A 22703-nucleotide genomic window follows, 5' to 3' on the forward strand; every position below is an offset into this window, starting at 1 on the left:
ACAGCATGGAAGGTAATAAAGGACCAACAAGAAAAAACAAAAACAAAAAAACATTAAAGATTTAAAACTGATTGTGAGATAAGTGTCATACAATTTGCAATACCTGTCTGAACACAGACTGGTAGTTTTTCAGAATATTGACGTGTTTGTTTGAACCGTTCCAGTCAGAGTAAAGCTAGACATTTTCACACTGAAATAATGCTGTGCTCCAGAAAAAATATTCCTATTGTTATTGATAATTTTTTTTTCTTTCTGAGATACGGTATTGATCTGAGAGAAATTTTCCCTTATACTATTTCAGAAACTGTCATGTGTTTTCTATCAGCTGTTTAGAATCAAAACTAGTGATTTGCAAATTAATCACTAATGCATAAAAAAAAGGTCTGAAAAAGTTTGACCCCAGAGAGTTAAGTTTGACTCATTCAGACATTAAATTTCACATTAAAAAAACACAAAAAAAAAAAAATACTACAAGAAGAAATAATATCTGATACTATCTGCTTATAATATTTTTTAATAATATTAGTGTTGTCATGTATGTTTTCTTTATTCTGTTAATTAGAATCAAAACTAGTGATTCACGTATGAATAATTATTGCATAAAAGTCTGGAATAGTTTATGATTCAGTTTGATTAATTCAGACAGTTCACTCACACACTGAATTGCACATGGACGGGTGCGAGGAGTTCACCCAGAACAGAACCATACCGCCAACATAAACTGTATGCTTTTATTGTAATAAACATGACGAAAGTGGTCCTGACTGAAATGTCATTGTTCGGTACAATTTATTCTGTCTTTTCACTTGTTCGGCCCAAACAAAGAAAGAGATTTTTTTTTTTTTGTTGTCGTACATTTGGTGCATCCCTATTATATGTAATAGTTTTGTTGGCAAAACAGGCAATATCATGTCAAAAAAATATGATACAATATTAATTATTTAACTGTTGAATAAATATAAAAATAAATATGAGATAAAACTCGTACAGGGGTATTTTTATATCCTGAATTTTATGGGTTTGTAACTGCAATCTTTAAGCTACACCAGGCAGTGAGTTGATGACCTGCATCATGTTCATCACCAATCAGCCGTATAGGTTTTTAGGCTCTTTTGTATAGGTTGTTTGGCTTATTTTTTTTTCCAAAACTAATTAAATTAATGCATTATATTGACAGCTCTAGTATTAACATAATAGGCCTTTGCTGAACTTTCTTTTTGTCCGCACACACATAGTCAGTACAAACTGATGACAGACTTAAATTAACTTTTTTCTTTCGTATTTATTGCCAGGAGAATATATCACAGGAAAATTATATAAATTAAATAATGCACATTAAAACATGAGATAAAATCAGGGAATTAAAAAGAACAGAACTGTTACACATTCTGTTGCTTTTTGATGATATAAATAGAATGGAAATAGAAAACACTTCTCTTACTTCCACCGTTTCCATTGCTCCACTGATTCTGGCAAGTCAGATCTAATGAAGGGAAGAGACAAAATTATTATAACTCACTAAATCTAATCTAAAATAGCTGAACCGTGGTCTACTTTTCCAAACTCTGGAACTTATGCTTAGGAGACAGGTAAGTCAAACCACTAAACATACAAACTCTGTTCAAACATAGATAATTTCAATGTGTTAGGGTCATTAAAAAAGAAACAAACAAAAGTTTGTGAAAAGTGATGGTAACTAGTAAACAACACTAACACTGTGTCTATTACAGGAAAACACGCACCTGATTGTAATCACTGACACTTTTTAGTATTTATTAAAAATAACTGATTTATGTCTTTGACCGTTTCTTTCATTCTGATTTCTTTTCTCTGCCCTTGAACTGTTAGTCTGAAACTGTATGTTTTGCATTGTCCTGAAACCAGAGAAAACATTTTACATTTGATGATACTTTTTAAAGAGCTTTGAAAACAAAAAAATATATTAAAAAAAAAATAAAAACATTTTACACCTAGAAAAGAGATTTATATTTACAACAATCATTATAATAATATTAATTATTTTTATAGGTGATTGACAGGTCAGTGCTATAACTGAAAGAAAAACAGAAATGAACTCGATGAGTTTATCAGTCATCACTTTCAGATAATAAGTGCTTTCATATAATACATATGCTGTATTCACACCTGCACAGAAAACATGGCTTTTTATATTTCACAGGTTATTACAAAGAAATTTTAAACTTGAAAAAAGTTACCTGGAATTGCTGGGTTCGAGAAACATTGATTGGTCAAACTGAGGCTGGTTTTTATGCAGCAATTTTTTTCTGAGCAGGTTGCACAAACAACATTATTAGACATTATTTAACACTTTATATTACCTATTAAAATGAAATGCGCATATTTACAGTCATAATCTTTTAAAAATTATTTTAGCTTACATTTTCATTTTTCTAATGTTCACCTAACAGCATATTCTATAGCGTATATTTCTCTTTATTAATAAATGTGTTTTTTTGAAGCAACATACTTGTCTGGCACACAGAACAACAGATGATCATCAGCCACAGCAAATTCTGCTTTGTTTGAGACATAATTCCCAGATACAGCGGCCTGATAGAAACACGTGTTTAATTTAGTTTTCTAATAAGAGCTAATAAATCTTATATAATTTCGTTATTGCATTCTTCAGATAAAGTCCACGGTCCAAGAGTTGAGAGAGTGTGATGTGTCCACATATGAAGCTGTCTGATTATAAACCGCAGCTCAGAGCCGCTGGACACTGACATACAGTTCATCTGAAAACATGCAAATCATGTTTATAAGGGCATTATCTGAGAATTTCAGTATCTCGGTACAGTCAGATCCAGTTTATCAAGCAGTTCTTGTTTCCAGAGAACAATATAAATATAGAAAATAAATCTTTAATAATAGCATAAACAATTTTAAGATGCTATTTTAAAAGTTACTTTGATTATTGGATTTCTGATATGATCTAGATGCAAAAAATATAATGTGTCTTAAACTTTGTGTCTGTGCACCTTTCTGTACAGCAATCCTGTTTCACATTCATGTGGGTGGATTTGAGTAAGTTTTTCAAATAATCATGCAAATGTCTGAATCCCCAGGCCTGCAGACATTACTGTCATGCTGAAGATGTAAATTAGTTTTCTAAATAGGTTTGTGTTGTTTGAGTCACTCTGACACGCACATGATAACACATAAGGATGATTATAATGCTCAACAAATCAAACAACAGTAATATCGGATCATACCAGACATTTGAAAACACAATTCAATCCTTCTTCAAGTTTTTAGTAACAAGCAACAGATATTTGTGATTTGTTTTGAGTGATTTCAGTAAAATTGACCCTTTTAGGGTCATAAAATATGTACAATTATTCTAAGAGAAAGAGAGTATGAGACAAAGAAAGCCTTCTGTCTTAATTATGCTAGTTATAGTTATAATACAGGAAGAGGAAGAACCCTGAAAAAAGATCAGAGAAACTTATTTCAACTAATCCAAATACATTTCAGATATGATTAAAGTCATTTGCATAATTTTAAAACTGTAACCAGAAATAATCCGACTTTTGGTCAAATGAATCATATTAGTATGAGTACCATTATTGCCCTGTATAATTAAATTAAATATAAAAAATACAAATATTAAATGAAAAAGATTATTTAAAATATTATAACTTAAATATAAAAGTAAACATTCAAATATATATATATGCATGTATGTGTATATATGTGTGTGTGTATATATATATATATATATATATATATATATATATATATATATATATATATATATATATATATATATATATATATGTTTGTATGTAAATCATTAATGAATTCATTAAAATAATTTGCTGAAGTCTGTAGAAGAAATAGAGGCGTTCTCCTTAACCAACTATACTGATGCATGTGATTGTTTCTCACCCTGAAATAAGTTAAGCACAGTGAATATGTAATATGAGGGAATGAGCATCGGTCCATAACTGAAGAATGCCACAGATCCACTAATCTATACAGAACTGGACTGTTCAATCATCACAGTAAGTGGTCTAAATGTATTTATCTGTATTTATATATTCTGTATAAGGTGTAGGACCAAGAAATGTTCATCGAATCGAAACGCTTATTCCGAGCTTTTGATCGGCTTTCCTACCTGCCTGTCAAATATTTATTTGCATACCTCTGTGCACCCTGTTCGCGCAGAGCACCCCCCCACAGGATATGTCATCAGTTTTACTAACTGTACTATGAAGTTTTCTCATGACCTATGATGAATTGTAGAAATGTTGTCTCTGTAATTAGGGGGTGTGGTTTTGGACGGCAATTCACAGCGAGGGTGGGACATTCGCTTTCAGTGCTATCTGGCTAAAGTTAGCATTTTCCGAGATCTTTTATTGCAGCTTTTATAGAACATTGTATGAATGTAATGATATAACTTCACCTAACAAGCATGTTTATATATGAGTTTATATATAAGTATCCCTGTACATTCTTACAATGCAATCGTTCTATTTTTATGTCGCTAATTTCCCCTGCTTATTAAAAAGCTACATAGGCCTACACTGAAATTAATCATGAACATGAAAAACATCAAACGGGGCCACAGCAGATTCTGCTTTCGTGGAGACATAATTCCCAGGGACAGTGGCCTGTGAGAGGCAAGTTTTTAATTTAGTTTTCTTCAGAAAGAGCTTATAAATCTTTAATCATTTTCTTATTACATTCTTGAGCTAAAGTCCACAGTCCAGGAGCTTGTGTCCACATTAGAAGCTGTCTTATGAGTCGCAGGTCAGTTACAGTTAATCTGACAGATCTAACAGACTGAGCAGTAATCAGTCCATGTATGTGGGCTCTTGGGAAATGTAGTCCAAAGTTCCAAAGTTAATACCCAGTTGAGTGAGACCTCTGGTGGCAGATTGAGTAATTTTCACTGGTGGTCAGTTTATTTGGGTTTTAACTGTGAATTTCATTATCTGGTGCCTGTTCCATAAAACAAGTTTACCAAATAAGCCAGTCATGACAAGCACACTGGGAGCACAGGAACGAGCAAGGAGACGAGGAATAAAGTAAATATCAAAAAGTATTTTATACACAAAAGCTTGGAATACAGAGACACAAGATACACTGAGGACACGAAATGACATTCAGCAGTGGACAGGAAACAAGGAGCAAAACACTTTAAATAAACAGAAACGAATGGGACACACCCGGGATCAATACACTCTCAGAAAAAAGGTACAAAAGCTGTCACTGGGGCGGTACCTTTTCAAAAGGTACACTATTATGTACACTTTAGGTACAAAGTTGTGCCTTTTGAAAAGGTACCGCCCCAGTGACAGCTTTTGTACCCTTTTTCCTGAGAGTGTAGAACTAAATGGGAATAGGAACAGGAAAAACCAAATATGGGCATAAACATTAACCTGGAGCACATGGGGGAGGAAAACACAACACCAGACATGGAACAAAGTCTGACAGACTTATTTTGAACCAAATCAACTTACGAATCAGACTAACTGAAACAAACCTGGCTTATTTAGTAAACTTGTTTTATGAAACAGGCCCCTGGTTATATTGTGGTCCTGTTTATCAAGTCATTTTTGCTCACAAAGAACAATATAAATGTAGAAAAGTAATATTTATATTTAATAAAAGTAGCCACAAATTGAAAGCACAAGAAAATGAAAGCACAAGCTTTATTAGTGGCTATTAAACAATATTTAGATTAATTTACAATATAATCAAGTCATATTACAGAAGAATATTCCATTTATAATTCACATCTCTGCATTTAGTAGACATACAAAGGTTTTACTTTAGGGGTGTCACTCTTGATTTCCTCCGAGAAAACACTTAATCAAAATCCCTTCCCTCACAAGATCACACTGAATGGCCATTAAAGACAGCGAGTTGAGGTGACCTTGGCACAATTGGATTCTTAGCTTATTTTTGACTCTTGCCATGAGAAAAAACTTGCTGATTGGCAGGGTAAGATACACACTGGGAAAAATCGATTGCAGTCCATAATCTATAATTGTTTTCAGCATCTTTGATGATGATCTGACAGACTTGTTACGTCCTTAGGGACGGTTAGTGTTTCTGTGTGTTTTGCTTCTCTTTTCGGTGTCTTTTTGCCTCTCTTTTACCGTCACTCTAACAGGCCGTTGCTGATTTGCTGTTTTGCCTGTCAATCATCTGTGACAAGTTGATTGGGTGTGCCCTGTGAGGGCGTGATCCTCATCATCCCGATGCTTGACACCTGGGGAAGCGCTATTTAAGGGAGATGCTACTGCCGGTGCAAGAGAGAGACTTTTTGCTTTGATTTTGTCTTGTAATGTGTCTTGTTTTGCTTTGTTTGACTTTGTTTTGTTAAGTGAGTTTGTCATGTGAATGTTGCCTGTTGGGATTGCCCTAAGAACTCCTTATGTGTGAGCTTTGAAAGTTTTAAACAGCTCTTCAAAGCTGGGTTAAGCTGGAAGGAGGAAAGGGGTTTAGGTAAACATGTCACGTGACATACATTTACACACATTTAGATGGAATTTTGTCTATGCACACTAGTTTAGGGATTTGTGCCACTCTCTGTATTTTTGTTTGATTAGTTAAGAGCAGTTTAGTTAATACGTTGAGGACGTTGAAGACTTTTTCTTTGATCTTTTGTTTTTAGTTTAGGAGTAGATGGAAAGGTTTAGTTTCCTTTTTGATTGTTATTTTATTTTATTTGGCACAATCCAGGTTTCCCCTTTGTCCTCCTCAGTTCCTAAAAATTATCTTTGTTTAAATATTGTTTTTCTTGATGTAAAATGGTTATTATAGTTAATTTAATAAATTAACTTTATGTGACTCTCGTGTCTCTCGGTTTTCTCATTTCATTCAGTGATATGGTTGACAGGTGCCCGAACTGGTTTAATGTTCCCCTTCTCAATCCCTAGATTTTTAAGAGCTAAAGAAGACTCCATTGAAATAAAAGATCGGAACTGAATCAGCTCATGAGCAAGACAGCTGTTCAAGTCATCAGTGTAAGAAGAAGAAATGTTATCGGCTCCTGTAATAATGTTGCTGTTGGATTCAGAGTCTGGCATGAAGAGAACACCAAAGAGACGGTTCGTGTTTATAGATCTGTGATCAAGGAAGTTGTCAGTGGTAACATTAAACATGTCCACATGAAATTTATGGCTTCCACTAAGATTGTTCAGATATTCTCGCTGAGCTGGTACAAACTCACAATAATTCAAGCAGTCGCACAGCTGTCAGAAGGTCCATATCACTTTTTTTTTGTAGACATAAACTGGTTGAGTGGAATAGTTTGAGTATAGTGCTCCAGAACTGTGCCGTATATGCGCTTTCTAGTTTGTCTCTATAGTTTAAGATATACAAGCCAAGGACGTTTACTGTTGTGATGACAATCACACAAACTCTCACCTGTGTGACATGAAATCGGATCAAAATCTACAAATTGTTCTATTACATTCCCTTTCTCATTGACAAATCTGAATGTTATTGTTGTTTGGTCTATGTGGGACAAATCTGGTGTTGAATCAATGATGACTGAAAAATGTTTAGCATCCTTTAATTTATTCATGATTATTTGTTTAGTTTTTTTTACTCCCATTACTTTAATAAACTCCAGACATGTACTTGACGACCAATAAGATACACTTCTCCTTCCTTTTTGGCTGTGTGCTTTAATATGCTCCAAGAGAAACAGGTCAAATTGAGATATTAGCTTAAAGATTCTTAGACAGTTCCATTGTGAGGTGAACCCAGCAGCTGCTCTCCCCGAACGCCAGCCTACTTTGGCTAAAAACTTTATCACTGCCAACACAGCCTTCATTTGGATCGTGAATAAAGTGCAGTGGTTCTACAATTGTTTCATGCATTCTGATTCAAATAAAAGCTCAGCCAGGGGAAAAAACGTGATAAACAGTGAAACCGCCAGAATTTTGGGCAAACCACTGTAGTGAATCAGCTCAAAGGGGAAATATGGATAATCAATCATAATTAGTTATGATTGATTATAAATATTAAGATCCGCTGTAAGTATTTACTTGACATCTCAGTGTCAGCTGTCTGTCAGTTCTAAGAACGTTACTTTCTTACTGTACAATACTAGTCAGATCATGTAGCAAAAATCTGAATGATTAGGGACTCCAGTTATTAACAAACAATGAACAACCTCAAGTGTGATACAAGTAAGACTTTATTAACTACATAAACACTTAAACTCGTCTAACATACATTCACACACACACACACACACACACACACACATACAGTTGGCATAGGAAGAGGGGTTAAAGCCTAAACAGTAAAGAGAAGAGAAATAAAGACATGAAGTTATGGCACAATTTGATATTCAGCAGATCTACAGCCTCAAGGAAACATCAGTTTCTTAGTTCAAAAAACACTTTTGTAAAAAGGTTCAAATGATACTTATTGTATCAATTAATAAAACTAAGTCTGATACTTGTCAACTTGTCTGTCTGAAAGGGAGTCCTGATGCAATATGAAGGCTTAAGTTGATCTTTGCTGAAGTTGGTTGATCACTGCTCTCGATGGCGCCGCACACGGCTGCTTCAGTGCTTGGCTCTCCAGTGTTTGTACTGTTTTTGTTCATTTTTCCTGTTTTTCAAACACCAAAAATTACACCAGTAACAAAGGAGGAACTGCTGAACATTCGGCAGAACGCTCCACAAAATCTTTTACCGGATTTCAATAATTCAGACGTTTTACTGAACGTTGTTGTCGGTGGAGCAGCGGCGCTGATCAAACGCTTCAGGAAGCGCAGACAGGGGAAGCGAGCTGGTGCGCTCGTCAGACTCAGGAAGCGCGGATTTCGATTGACGTTGCCTAGCATCCATCTGGCAAATCTCCGCTCTCTACTCAACAAAACGGACGAAATCCTTCTGCTCTCCCAGACAAATAAGCATGTCTCACACTGTGCTGCTCTGTGTTTCATGGAAACCTGGCTGAATGACGCCATTCCAGACAGCACGCTCCATCTGCCGGACTTTCAGTTGTTTAGAGCAGATCGCTACGCAGAATCAACGGGGAAATCGCGCAGCGGCAGGACATGCATTTACATCAATGAACGGTTGTGTACAGATGTGTTAAATAAGATGTGCTGTTCATATCTAGAAGTGCTCTTTGTTAACTGCAAGCCGTTCTATTCGCCGCAGGAGTTTCACTCATTCATTCTGGTGAGTGTTTACATCCCTCCGCAAGCTCACGTGAGCCTGGCTTTACAGAAACTCGCTAATCAGATCACAGAGACAGAACAACAACACCGGACTCTGTTTTAATCATTCCTGGGGACTTTAATAAAGCCAATATCTCCCACCAGAGACAGTAATATATTGGATCACTGTTACACCACAATAAAGGATGCATATCACTCTGTTTCATGAGCAGCTTTGGGGCTCTCTGATCACTACCTGGTTCTTCTTATACCGACCTACAGGCAGAAACTTAAATCTGCTAAACCTGTAGTAAAGACTGTAAAGAGATGGACCAACAAAACAGAGCAGGATTTACAATCTTGTTTTGACCTCACTGATTGGAGTGTTTTTGAAGCTGCTACCACCGATATGGACGAACTCACAGAGACAGTGACATCCTATATTAGTTTTTGTGAGGATATATGTATTCCTACCAGGACGTATTTAACATTCAACAATGATAAGCCATGGTTTGCAGCAAAACTCAGACATCTTCGTCAGGCCAAAGAGGATGCCTACAGAAATGGGGACAGAGTCTTGTATAATCAGCCCAGGAACACACTGAACAAAGAGATTAGATGGGCTAAAAGGACCTACACTAAAAAGTTGGAAGATCAGTTCACTTCCAATGACTCAGCTTCAGTGTGGAGAGGACTGAGAGCCATCACTAACTACAAGACACCATCCCCCTGCACTGAGGCTAATCGAAAACTTGCTAACGACCTGAATGAGTTTTACTGTAGATTTGAAACTCCCCACACCCATTCTGACCATCTCTCTACACAACCATTAACACCTCCTGCAATTCCCCTCTCCCCACCTCCTGCTCTTCAAATCAGTGAAAATGATGTGTGCCAGGTCTTCAGGAAGAACTAAAGAAGAAAAATAAACAGGCCCAGATGGCATTACACCTGCCTGTCTGAAAACCTGTGCTGACCAGCTGCCCCCCATCTTTTCACAGATCTTCAACAGATCTCTGGAGTTGTGTGAAGTGCCTTCCTGCTTCAAACGCTCCACCATCATCCCCGTTCCAAAGAAACCCAAGATTACAGGACTTAACGACTACAAACATGTGGTTCTAACGTCTGTTGTCATGAAGTGGTTTGAAAACTGGTTCTGGCTTATCTGAAGGACATCACTTGCCCCTTACTAGACCCCCTGCAGTTTGCTTACCGAGCAAACAGGTCTGTGGATGATGCATTCAACATGGGATTGCACTTCATCCCGCAACATCTGGACAAAACAGGGACTTATGTGAGGATCCTGTTTGTGGACTTTAGTTCGGCTTTCAAAACCATCATCCCAACAGCCCCCCAGACCAAACTGATCCAGCTCTCTGGTCCTAGCTCTATCTGTCAGTGGATCACCAGCTTTCTGACAAATAGGCAACAGCTAGTGAGACTGGTGAAATTCATGTCAAACAGACGCTCCATCAACACTGTTGCCCCTCAGGGATGTGTTCTCTCCCCACTGCTCTTCTCCCTGTATACCAATGACTGCACCTCTAAAGACCCCTCTGTCAAGCTCCTGAAGTTTGCAGACAACACTACAGTCATCGGTCTCATCCAGGACAGTGATGAGTCTGCTTACAGACAAGAGGTTGAGCAGCTGGCTGTCTGGTGCAGTCTTAACAACCTGGAGCTGAACACTCTCAAAACAGTGGAGATGATCGTGGACTTCAGAACCCCCCCCCCTGCTCCCCCCCCCCCCCCCACTCACCATCATGAACAGCACTGTGGCTGCAGTGGAGTCATTCAGATTCCTGGGAACCACCATCTCTCAGGACCTGAAGTGGGACAATCACATTGACTCCATTGTTAAAAAGGCCCAACAAAGGTTGTACTTCCTTCGCCAGCTGAGGAAGTTTAACTTGCCACAGGAGCTGCTACAAAATCAGACATCAGAAGACTACAGAGAACGGTTCAGACTGCTGAAAGGATTATTGGTTCTTCCCTGCCCACCCTTCAAGAACTGTATACATCCAGAGTGAGGAAAAGGGCTCAGAAAATCACTCTGGATCCCTCACATCCAAGTTACCCCCTTTTTGAACTTTTGCCATCTGGCCGGCGCTTCAAAGCTGCAAATACCAGGACAGCCAGGCACAAGAACAGTTTCTTCCCCCAGGCAATCTACCTCATGAACAGTTAAATGTTCCCCACTTATGCAATAAAAATGTGCAATATACTTATATATTATCCATCCAAGTACATCTCTGCATCTTACTATCTTCTATTCCAATATCATCTATAGAACAACTGTTCATACAATTTATTTATTTGCATTTTTTTTTCTTTCTCTGTGTCTTGTTGTTGTCTCTGTGTACTGGAAGCTTATGTCACTAAAACTAATTCCTTGTATGCGCAACCATACTTGGCAAAAAAGCTCTTTCTGATTCTGATTCTGAAAAGAACCAGTTTGAGTCAAAAGATCTTGAAGTGGAAAAACTAGGAAAGCCTGGCACAAGCTTAGGTTGGATTCTTGAGGACTCTTAGCTTTGCATCTAACCCTGGAGTTTCTGCATCTCATAACTAAACTTCTCTGATCTGGTGATCAGTGATCTATAAAGGGTGACAATGTCACACCCTCAGGACTTGAGTGAGCCAATGAGGAATGGTAGCTTTGAAGGGAAGGTTTACCACCCTTTGTCCTCAGGCATATATTTCACATATGGTGTTTGATTGGATGTTGATGAAGAAACTATTAAAGATTCTGGTAACCCTAATACCTTCCATAGGTATCAACATATAATATAAATGAACATTTAGACCATTAAAAATGCCGCCGAAAGATACCAAACATGGCATACCTGTGACCTCTGTTAACAATAGTATGCAATTCTAAAATTTTCATTTATAATAGTTTTTATCAATACATAACCAACAAACTTTAAGAGGAAAAATAACAAGATGGGGAAAATTGGGTACATGTCCCCACATTTCTCAAGTGGTTATATCTAGAGGGAGATGGACTGTATTGTACAAGGGTACATTTGTCTGTTTCAAAGTGAATTTGGAGTGAAAACTCTACATTACTTTGAGTTGTAAAACAATCTTGTCTCAATGTGTGTCTTTGTTACCATGGTAACCAGAGGCTTGTTCTGCCCTTTTGAGGTGTTCGTTGCATTTTGGGGGAAGGGTCCATAGACCCTCATAGTTTGGTTAACACTATGAGGGGGCGTTAGATATTATTTGTTAAATATAACAAATAGTTGTGTGTCTGATTGGTCCAAATGCTACATCACCCAGCACTATTGGAATAACAATGAAACAGACTAAATTTAGTGTAGATGCCCTTCTACTTTTGATGTAACAAGTACATCAGGTATTATACTTCCTGTTCCTGGTTCAGGTTGACTTAATTATTGCAGCCTAACAATTTTTTAACAGATTTAAGTAGTAGAGATGTGTCAGTGTGTTATGTGTAATCCAGGTTAAAGAGATGGGTTTTTAATCTAGATTTAAATAGACAGAGTGTGTCTGCCTCCCAAACAACGCTAGGTAGATTGTTCCAGAGTTTGGGAGCTAAATAGGAGAAGGATCTGCCGCCTGCAGGTGATTTTGATATTCTAGGTATTATCAAATTGCCAGAGTTTTGAGATTGCATAAGGATTATAATGCAATAAGAGCTCGCTCAGGTACTGAGAGGCTAAACCATTCAGGCTTTAATTGTAATCAGCAAGATTTTAAAATGGCAGTTGCTAAATTTTGTCATAATGAAAGACATGCAAATGTCTGAGGCGTGTGGACATTTCTTTCATCCTGTGTTGTTTGAGTCGCTCTGACAGGCTAATGATTGCACATGGATGATTATAACACTTAATAAATCATCAACAGTAATATCATATAATATCAGAGATTTAAAAAGTACAATTTAATCCTTCCACAGTAATAGACAGTTACAGTAACAATCAACACAGATTAATCATTTGTTTTGAGTTATTTCACTGAAATTGAAATTTTTAAGATCATAATTTTATGTACATGCATCATTTTAAATCGTTCTTTCTCATTCATAACTGACTTTCGTCCTTTCTAAGAAAGTCTGAGACACAGAAAGCCTTCTGCCTTAAAAATCATATTAAAAAAAAATATCATACAAAGAAATCAGTCTAAGAAAGTGAGAGACAAAGAAAGCCTTCTGTCTTAATTATGCTAGTTATGAATATTTTCATACACAGCATTAATGCTGGATTGAGAGATGATTGTAGTGGTGTCACTGCTTTCTGGATCATCGGAGAAATGACCCGCGAGGTCATTGCGAATGTGGTAGTAATACAGGAAGAGGAAAAAACCTGAAAAAAAATATCAAAGAAACTTATTTCAAGTAATTCAAATAATTTAAGATATGATTAAAGTAATTTGCATGTCTTAAAATGTGACTAAAAATAAATAAACCTAGTCATAAAAAATTTATTTAGTCAAATGTGTCATATAATTAAAACTCCTTATAAACAAAAAAATTCAATGACATTTTATTAAACTATAATTAAATAACTGTATTAAAAAAAACATTTAAAAGTCATCAATGAATGAATTCAAATAATTTAATTAAAACTCTAGGAAAAATAAAAAAATATTCAACTAAACCAAATGCTTTGATGCATGTGATTGTTTCTCACCCTGAAACGAGTTCAGCACAGTGAATATGTAATATAAGGTAATGTGCATCGGTCCATAACTGAAGAACGCCACAGACCACGTCAGACCAAAGAGCAGGAACAAACTCAACACCATCATCAGCTGCTTTCTGAACATCTTTCTCTTGCTGTCAGTCCCTTTTATGTTTCTGGCCTGAACAATCCTAGTTAAGATAGTGATGAAGATTCCTATTGTGAAGATGAAAACTAAAGCATAGTAGCCAATGTTCACTATGTAGTGAATGTAAGGATTAGTAATCCAGCACCTGTAATTAAAGAGAATGAAATATTATTTAATGTTATTAAGATGATCATCAGTAGACAGTCATACATTTATGCATTTGTGACATCAGAACAACTTACATTCGTGTGATATTTCCAGATGTCTTGTTTAGGATCACTGCTTTATATCCTCCTACAGAAACAATAACTGTGACTATTGGAGCAGGACACACTGAAAACACACAGAGACAAGGGTTATTATAGTAAAAAGAAAAAGTTAAATCATAAAATGTAATAATAAAATAATTCAAAATAAAACTAACTATATATATATATATATATATATATATAGTGACGCGTGTCTATCTACATAAGCCACCGCCACTGACACACAAGTGAGTGATCACTCCAGAAGACTGGATGCTAACGCTGTTCCCCACCCCACCGTCTTGTCCCCCCACCCGGAGTCTAGAGCCCACCTGGCCATCACGTGTGTCCACGGGGACACCCAAGAAGTGGTGGCATGTCGGGTCACCATTTCGCCATCTCCAGGATCTTGGCCGGTTGAGGTGGGGATCGTCAAGGACCTCCCTGTGCCAATGCTCCTGGGGAGGGATTGGCCCGGGTTTGACAGCCTCGTTCTCGCCGCCACCCAGCCTGCCAGCCCCTGTGGGAGCCACCAAAGACCCCTACGGAAGAAGGGGGACCGACGTCGTCCCGTGCTGCTGGCCTCCGACAGCGCCAGAGAGGGTGAGTCCCCGAGTGATCCTTACCTGTATTTTGATGTCTTCCAGCAGGTGTCAGTAGATGGTGACTTCAGCAAGGCCCAGCATTAGGACGACCGGTTGAAGCACTGTTGGGCCCAGGTCCGGGTCATTGAGGGGAAAGGCGGTCCGACCAGGCCCCACCCGGTCCCACACTTCATTGTCAGGATAGGCCTGCTCTACTGTGTCGCACTGCGAAGGGGGGAGGAAAAAACCTTGTTGGTGCCCCAGACAAAGACAGAGACGGTGATGGAGCTGGCCCACTCACATCCCATGACCGGCCACCTCGGGGTCCAGAATAACATCCAACGGATCCGGGATCGCTTCCACTGGCCCGGGCTGGATGCCGAGGTGAAGCGGTTTTGCCAGGCGTGCCTGACCTGTCAATGGATGTCACCCACGGACACCTCCCCCCGGTCCGCTGATTCCACTACCCATCATTGAGGTGTCCTTCGAGCAGATCGGGATGGATCTAGTGGGGCCGCTGCCAAAGTCCGCCTGGGGACACGAGCACATCCTGGTGATTGTCGACTACGCCACCCGGTACCCTGAGGCTATTCCCCTGCGGAAGGCCACTGCCAAGGCCATCGCCCAGGAGCTGTTCCTCCTCTGCAGCCGAGTCGGCATCCCAGCTGAGATTCTGACCAACCAGGGGACCCCCTTCATGTCCCGGCTGATGGCGGACCTCTGTCGGCTCCTCAAGGTGAAACAGCTCCGGACCACAGTCTACCACCCTCAGACGGGACGGCTTGGTCGAATGGTTTAATCAGACCCTCAAACAAATGCTGAGACATGTGGCCGCTGAAGACAAACGTGATTGGGACCAAATGCTGCCCTACATCCTCTTCGGCATCCGAGAGGTCCCGCAAGCGTCCACGGGTTTCCTCCCCTTTGAGCTCCTTTTCGGGCAGCAGCCCCGGGGCCTCTTGGATGTCGCAAGAGAGGCGTGGGAGCAGCAGCCAGCTGGCCACCGGTCATCGATCGAGCATGTCCGTCTGATGCGGGAGAGGGTCGACAGAGTGATGCCCTTGGTCCGGGAACACCTCAGTCGAGCGCAGCAAGCCCAACAACGCCACTACAATCGGGCGGCTCAGCCAAGGGAGTTCCAACCAGGAGACCACGTCCTGGTCCTGGTCCCCAATGCGGCTTGCAAGTTCTTGCAACGAACACCTCAAAAGGGCAGAACAAGCCTCTGGTTACCATGGTAACAAAGACACACATTGAGACAAGATTGTTTTACAACTCAAAGTAATGTAGAGTTAAGATATGATTAAAGTAATTTGCATGTCTTAAAATGTGACTAAAAATAAATAAACCTAGTCATAAAAAATTTATTTAGTCAAATGTGTCATATAATTAAAACTCCTTATAAACAAAAAATTCAATGACATTTTATTAAACTATAATTAAATAACTGTATTAAAAAAAAACATTTAAAAGTCATCAATGAATGAATTCAAATAATTTAATTAAAACTCTAGGAAAAATAAAAAAATATTCAACTAAACCAAATGCTTTGATGCATGTGATTGTTTCTCACCCTGAAACGAGTTCAGCACAGTGAATATGTAATATAAGGTAATGTGCATCGGTCCATAACTGAAGAACGCCACAGACCACGTCAGACCAAAGAGCAGGAACAAACTCAACACCATCATCAGCTGCTTTCTGAACATCTTTCTCTTGCTGTCAGTCCCTTTTATGTTTACGACCACAACAAACACAAATAAGATAGTGATGAAGATTCCTATTGTGAAGATGAAAACTAAAGCATAGTAGCCAATGTTCACTATGTAGTGAATGTAAGGATTAGTAATCCAGCACCTGTAATTAAAGAGAATGAAATATTATTTAATGTTATTAAGATGATCATCAGTAGACAGTCATACATTTATGCATTTGTGACATCAGAACAACTTACATTCGTGTGATATTTCCAGATGTCTTGTTTAGGATCACTGCTTTATATCCTCCTACAGAAACAATAACTTTGACTATTGGAGCAGGACACACTGAAAACACACAGAGACAAGGGTTATTATAGTAAAAAAGAAAAAGTTAAATCATAAAATGTAATAATAAAATAATTCAAAATAAAACTAACTATATATATATATATATATAGTGACGCGTGTCTATCTACATAAGCCACCGCCACTGACACACAAATGAGTGAGTGATCACTCCAGAAGACTGGATGCTAACGCTGTTCCCCACCCCACCGTCTTGTCCCCCCACCCGGAGTCTAGAGCCCACCTGGCCATCACGTGTGTGTCCACGGGGACACCCAAGAAGTGGTGGCATGTCGGGTCACCATTTCGCCATCTCCAGGATCTTGGCCGGTTGAGGTGGGGGATCGTCAAGGACCTCCCTGTGCCAATGCTCCTGGGGAGGGATTGGCCCGGGTTTGACAGCCTCGTTCTCGCCGCCACCCAGCCTGCCAGCCCCTGTGGGAGCCGCCGAAGACCCCTACGGAAGAAGGGGGACCGACGTCGTCCCGTGCTGCTGGCCCTCCGACAGCGCCAGAGAGGGTGAGTCCCCGAGTGATCCTTACCTGTATTTTGATGTCTTCCAGCAGGTGTCAGTAGATGGTGACTTCAGCAAGGCCCAGCATTAGGACGACCGGTTGAAGCACTGTTGGGCCCAGGTCCGGGTCATTGAGGGGAAGGCGGTCCGACCAGGGCCCCACCCGGTCCCACACTTCATTGTCAGGATAGGCCTGCTCTACTGTGTCGCACTGCGAAGGGGGGAGGAAAAAACCTTGTTGGTGCCCCAGACAAAGACAGAGACGGTGATGGAGCTGGCCCACTCACATCCCATGGCCGGCCACCTCGGGGTCCAGAATAACATCCAACGGATCCGGGATCGCTTCCACTGGCCCGGGCTGGATGCCGAGGTGAAGCGGTTTTGCCAGGCGTGCCTGACCTGTCAATGGATGTCACCACGGACACCTCCCCCCGGTCCGCTGATTCCACTACCCATCATTGAGGTGTCCTTCGAGCAGATCGGGATGGATCTAGTGGGGCCGCTGCCAAAGTCCGCCTGGGGACACGAGCACATCCTGGTGATTGTCGACTACGCCACCCGGTACAACCAACCAATTCCCCTGCGGAAGGCCACTGCCAAGGCCATACCCCAGTAGCTGTTACTCCTCTGCAGCCGAGTCGGAACCCCAGTAGAGATTCTAACCAACCAGGGGACCCCCTTCATGTCCTGGCTGATGGCGGACCTCTGTCGAGCTCCTCAAGGTGAAACAGCTCCGGACCACAGTCTACCACCCCCAGACGGGACGGCTTGGTCGAATGGTTTAATCAGACCCTCAAACAAATGCTGAGACATGTGGCCGCTGAAGACAAACGTGATTGGGACCAAATGCTGCCCTACGTCCTCTTAGGCATCCGAGAGGTCCCGCAAGCATCCACGGGTTTCACCCCCTTTGAGCTCCTGTTCGGGCGGTAGCCCCGGGGCCTCTTGGATGTCGCAAGAGAGGCGTGGGAGCAGCAGCCAGCTGGCCACCGGTCGTCGATCGAGCATGTCCGTCTGATGCGGGAGAGGGTCGACAGAGTGATGCCCTTGGTCCGGAAACACCTCAGTTGAGCGCAGCAGGCCCAACAACGCCACTACGATCGGGCGGCGCAGCCACGGGAGTTCCAACCAGGAGACCACGTCCTGGTCCTGGTCCCCAATGCGGCTTGCAAGTTCTTGGCCACCTGGCAGGGGCCATATACCGTGACCGAGAAGGTGGGCCCGGTCACCTACAGGGTGTGTCAGCCCGGGCGAAGACGGGAAAGCCAATTGTACCATATTAACCTGTTGAAAAAATGGATTGGAACCAGGACCCAGCTCTCTGCCCTTGCCACCTCCTCTCCCGTGGTTGTGGACATGGAGCCCCAACTGTCAGCCGCCCAGAAGACGGAGCTGCAGCACCTGGTCGGTCAGTTCTCTGATGTTTTCTCCCCCCTCCCTGGGCGGACCAACGTGGTACACCACGACATCCGAACACCACCAGGACTCATCGTAAGGCAGCGGCCCTATCGTGTCCCGGAGGCTCGGCGACACGCCATCGAGGAGGAAGTTAAGGAAATGCTGAGGTTAGGGTTAATCGAACCATCCCGGAGCCCCTGGTCCAGCCCCATCGTCCTGGTTCCGAAGCCCGAAGGCAACCTCCTGTTCTGTAATGACTACCGTCGCCTAAACGAGGTCTCGGAATTCGACGGCTATCCAATGCCCAGAATGGACGAACTTCTCGAACCCTTGACCTGACAAAGGGGTACTGGCAAGTCGGACTCACAGAGGAGGCCAAGCCCAAAACCGCCTTCTCCACCCCAAGTGGCCACTGGCAATACCGGACCCTCCCGTTCGGCTTGCATGGGGCACCGGCGACCTTCCAGCGCATGATGGATATCCTTCTGCGGCCCCATCAAGCCTACGCAGCCGCCTACCTGGACGATGTCGTCGCCCACTCCGAGCGGTGGGAGGACCATCTTGAATGGCTCCAGAGGGTGCTAGGAGAGCTTCGGAGGGCTGGACTTACTGCCAACCCCCGGAAGTGTCACCTCTCCCGTACCGAGGCCAAGTATCTGGGGTTCCAGGTGGGACGCGGCCTGATTAAACCCCAGCAGAAGAAGGTAACGGCTATCCTCTCCGCGCCACGTCCCAGCTCCAAGACACAGGTACGGGCTTTTCTGGGGTTGGCAGGGTATTACCGCAGTTTTATCCCTAACTTCTCCTCCTTAGCAGCCCCCCTGACAGACTTGACCAGAAAGGGGCAGCCGGAGAAGTCATCCTGGGGCCCTGCAGAGGAGGAGGCATTCCGTCGGATCAAGGCAGCCCTCACGTCGGAGCCAGTCCTGCAGGCCCCGGACTTTAACTGCCCCTTTCTGTTGCAGACGGATGCCTCGGACACGGGATTGGGAGCCGTCCTCTCCCAGGTACAGGACGATGAGGAACATCCCGTAATCTACATCAGCTGGAAGCTGACCCCCATGGAACAAGGCTATGCCACCGTGGAGAGGCTACATAAGCCGCCGCCACTGACACACAAGTGAGTGATCACTCCAGAAGACTGGATGCTAACTGTTCTTCGTGTTCCCCTACAGAGAGCCCGTGACCGATCAGCACCCCACGCACGGACACGCCGCACCTGGAACACCACCACGACCAGCGCACCAGCACTTTCCACTTCCGACCACTAACATTTGTTTATTGTAATAAATCCACCCTCCGGGGCTTTACTTTGCACTCCTCGCTGTCGTGTGATTCTTCACCCTATTACTAATATATATATATACACACAAACAAATAGTAACTCGATAATAAAAAAGGTGTTCAGATGCTCTTTAAGGAGCAGCTCAAGAAAAGGACAAAAACACCTTAAAATTATCATGACACTAGTTCATGTGACTCATGTGCAATATATTTCCTTTTTTGGTGAACTTACAATTGGACTAGATGGTTTGAAACAAGTTTATTTCTTGCTCTAACTCACCCCAGCCCAACACGGTGATCTTCCTCATGTAGTTTGTGATGGAGACGTTCTGTCTGATGAGCCATAAGTACATATGAAGAGCTTGAATGAAGAACCAGGTGAATGAGGCCAGCATGGAGTAATGCAGGAGCAGCGCTATGAAGATGCACGCAGCGTTGTCTCCTGTGTTAGCGACGCTCTCGTTTGACAAAAACGAGGCATTCAGTAGACACAAAGCCACAAACATGTTCATCAAGATCTTTGTGGCCTGATTTGAATTAAAACACAAATTAAAACACAAAAACAAATGTTTTTGTAACATGAAAGTTAATACTTTAGAGCTTTGAGCTCATCACTTGAAGCATGTTTTACATCAAAATACTGTTTCAGTCTTTTTATTTTAAAATTACAAGTTTAATTCGATGTGTTACTTGCTGTTTCTTTGTAATTATTTGAGAAATGTACTAGCAATTTTATGAGTGAAAATTGTTTCATTGTGTAGTATTAGTTATTATTGTTTACTAAACAGCACTAACAATAGGCTAATATAAGATACTCTACCGTAGCAGGAAATGCATGAATAAAGCAACAGACAGAAAAAATATCAAGATGCCGCAGCCAATAGAAGAAATAAAAGTCAGTGATTCCTGATTCAGCTCTGTGATTTTTACATCTGGTAGATTCTGAATATCAGAGAAGACACAACAAACACAGAAGAACAGGAGGATTTTAAAACCATTTGTTTTGTTAGTATGAATGAGATCTTAGCAAGTTTTAAATGCATGTATTTGTTTATTTTGTCATCTTTTAGAAGCTCATTAGCATGAAGATGTGAACTAAAAGACCCTAATTTCTTTAATGGGATTATTAAATGAAACAAATTATGAAAATGTAAGTTCTCTGAGGGGCTTCACACCATCAGCACCGCAAAACATGTCAGATGTGAGCAGGAGCACTTTATTGTGTTGTTGTCAAATGTTTCTGTTTCACAGCCAAACGTCGTCCAATTAAGTTGTCCTTCATAGAAAACAAAATGACAAATTAAATTAATTATACTAATTAATTTTAGAAAATAAATTGGGTTTGTTGATAGAAACTGATCAGTAGAGTCATATATGAATGTACCTTTGCCATCCCAAGAAACGCAGGATGCCTCACCATCCTGTAAGGACATGTGTATTTTCATTTTGGTTTCACAGTGTAACATTAAATGTTTTGCAACAAAATCTTCATTACCTGATTGTTTTTTGTAAAGAACAGGTCAATATTCTCAGTAAGGTCGGAGATATTGGCCCTCATTGTTATTCCATAAACCTCATTGTTCAAAACAGTGAAATTCTGAAATTCATTCTAAACCATAAACCAAGAATAAAGCAATCAATTATCATTTATAATCGTGTGTGAATACAATAAATTTGTCAAAACAAATGCCTTGTATGCTGTTATATTTTCAGTAGAACATAATGTTAAAATAATAATAATAATTATTTAGGGTGGTAAAGAGGATTAAGAAAAAGAAAAAAAACTAAAGAATCATCTTGACAGTAGTGGATATGACAGTCAATTAAAGTCTAACTCTTCTGAAATCATATGACAGATTTGTAATTTGTAACTGTGTGTACCTCATTTGTCATATTGTAGAATTTTAGAATTCCAAGAAATGCTCTTCCATTATTTCCCTGTCGTGATTTATTAAAGGCCTCACTGGAAATCATTACAGACCAGGGAAAACCTTCCTTCAGGTTACTTTGACAATCAACATCCTGTGAAAAAGAAGGATTAGCATGATAAATAAAGATTCATACCATGGTTTAATGTTTCTGAAGTCTTACGTTTATAATGTCCTCATCTGAAGAGTAGCATATGTCTTTGGTTTCTGTACTTTTGGCTTGCACATGAACAACACCAATAACATCCCCCATGACAATCCCTGCTTTGCTTATATTGTTTTTTTCCATCTCTTCCATCTTAGACTCCATTTTGTTCATGTAGTCTCTGCAAAGTTGGTTGAATTACTTTGTGTAATAGTTAATTCAAAATCACAGATAATCACACACTTACAATACTTCTGAGGGATCAATATCTCCATCATCATCTTGAACAGGGATATCGTAAATGACCTCATGTGGTTGTAGAGTGACAGTGACAGCACTGGTTGAACAGTTCACACACATCCATTCACTTTCGTTGAAACGCAGAACATAACTGCTTTTTTTGCTTTCTTTAACACACAGAAATAAATGAGATTAAAGCGATTTTGCTTTTTTATAAACCTATAAACATAATTGTTTCAGCATTCTAATATTTATATACTCATGTGTATTAATGATATTCAGAATGGACTAATTATTAGAGATGAGATTTGATGTGTATTTATTTAGATTTTGAAATCAAACTTTGTTGTAAAACAGGCAATT

General features: G+C 40.6%; 2 protein-coding genes and 1 long non-coding RNA gene across 3 annotated transcripts; all 3 read right to left on the reverse strand.

The window, feature by feature from the left end:
- Positions 1-13344: 13344 nt before the first annotated feature.
- LOC122147122 (adhesion G-protein coupled receptor G2-like) lies at positions 13345-14593 on the reverse strand. The gene is made up of 5 exons (XM_042768263.1): positions 14535-14593; positions 14426-14439; positions 14197-14287; positions 13816-14099; positions 13345-13488 (listed from the first exon to the last, which is right to left on the reverse strand). Exons 1-5 carry the CDS (start codon positions 14591-14593, stop codon positions 13349-13351), a joined length of 588 nt encoding a protein of 195 aa, XP_042624197.1. The 3' UTR covers positions 13345-13348.
- A 5565-nt stretch (positions 14594-20158) lies between these two features.
- Positions 20159-21632, reverse strand: LOC109051262 (adhesion G-protein coupled receptor G2-like). The gene is made up of 6 exons (XM_042768264.1): positions 21523-21632; positions 21412-21448; positions 21203-21303; positions 20848-20969; positions 20308-20483; positions 20159-20169 (listed from the first exon to the last, which is right to left on the reverse strand). The coding sequence occupies exons 1-6, from the start codon at positions 21583-21585 to the stop codon at positions 20159-20161; spliced, it is 510 nt and encodes a 169-aa protein (XP_042624198.1). The 5' UTR covers positions 21586-21632.
- Positions 21633-21782: 150 nt separating this feature from the next.
- On the reverse strand, positions 21783-22557 carry LOC122147100. The gene is made up of 3 exons (XR_006161417.1): positions 22348-22557; positions 22119-22281; positions 21783-22049 (listed from the first exon to the last, which is right to left on the reverse strand). It is a non-coding gene; the product is annotated as an uncharacterized LOC122147100 (long non-coding RNA).
- Between the last annotated feature and the right edge of the window lie 146 nt (positions 22558-22703).

The sequence above is a fragment of the Cyprinus carpio genome, chromosome A12, assembly GCF_018340385.1.
Source record: "Cyprinus carpio isolate SPL01 chromosome A12, ASM1834038v1, whole genome shotgun sequence".
In the NCBI taxonomy this organism is placed as follows: domain Eukaryota; kingdom Metazoa; phylum Chordata; class Actinopteri; order Cypriniformes; family Cyprinidae; genus Cyprinus; species Cyprinus carpio.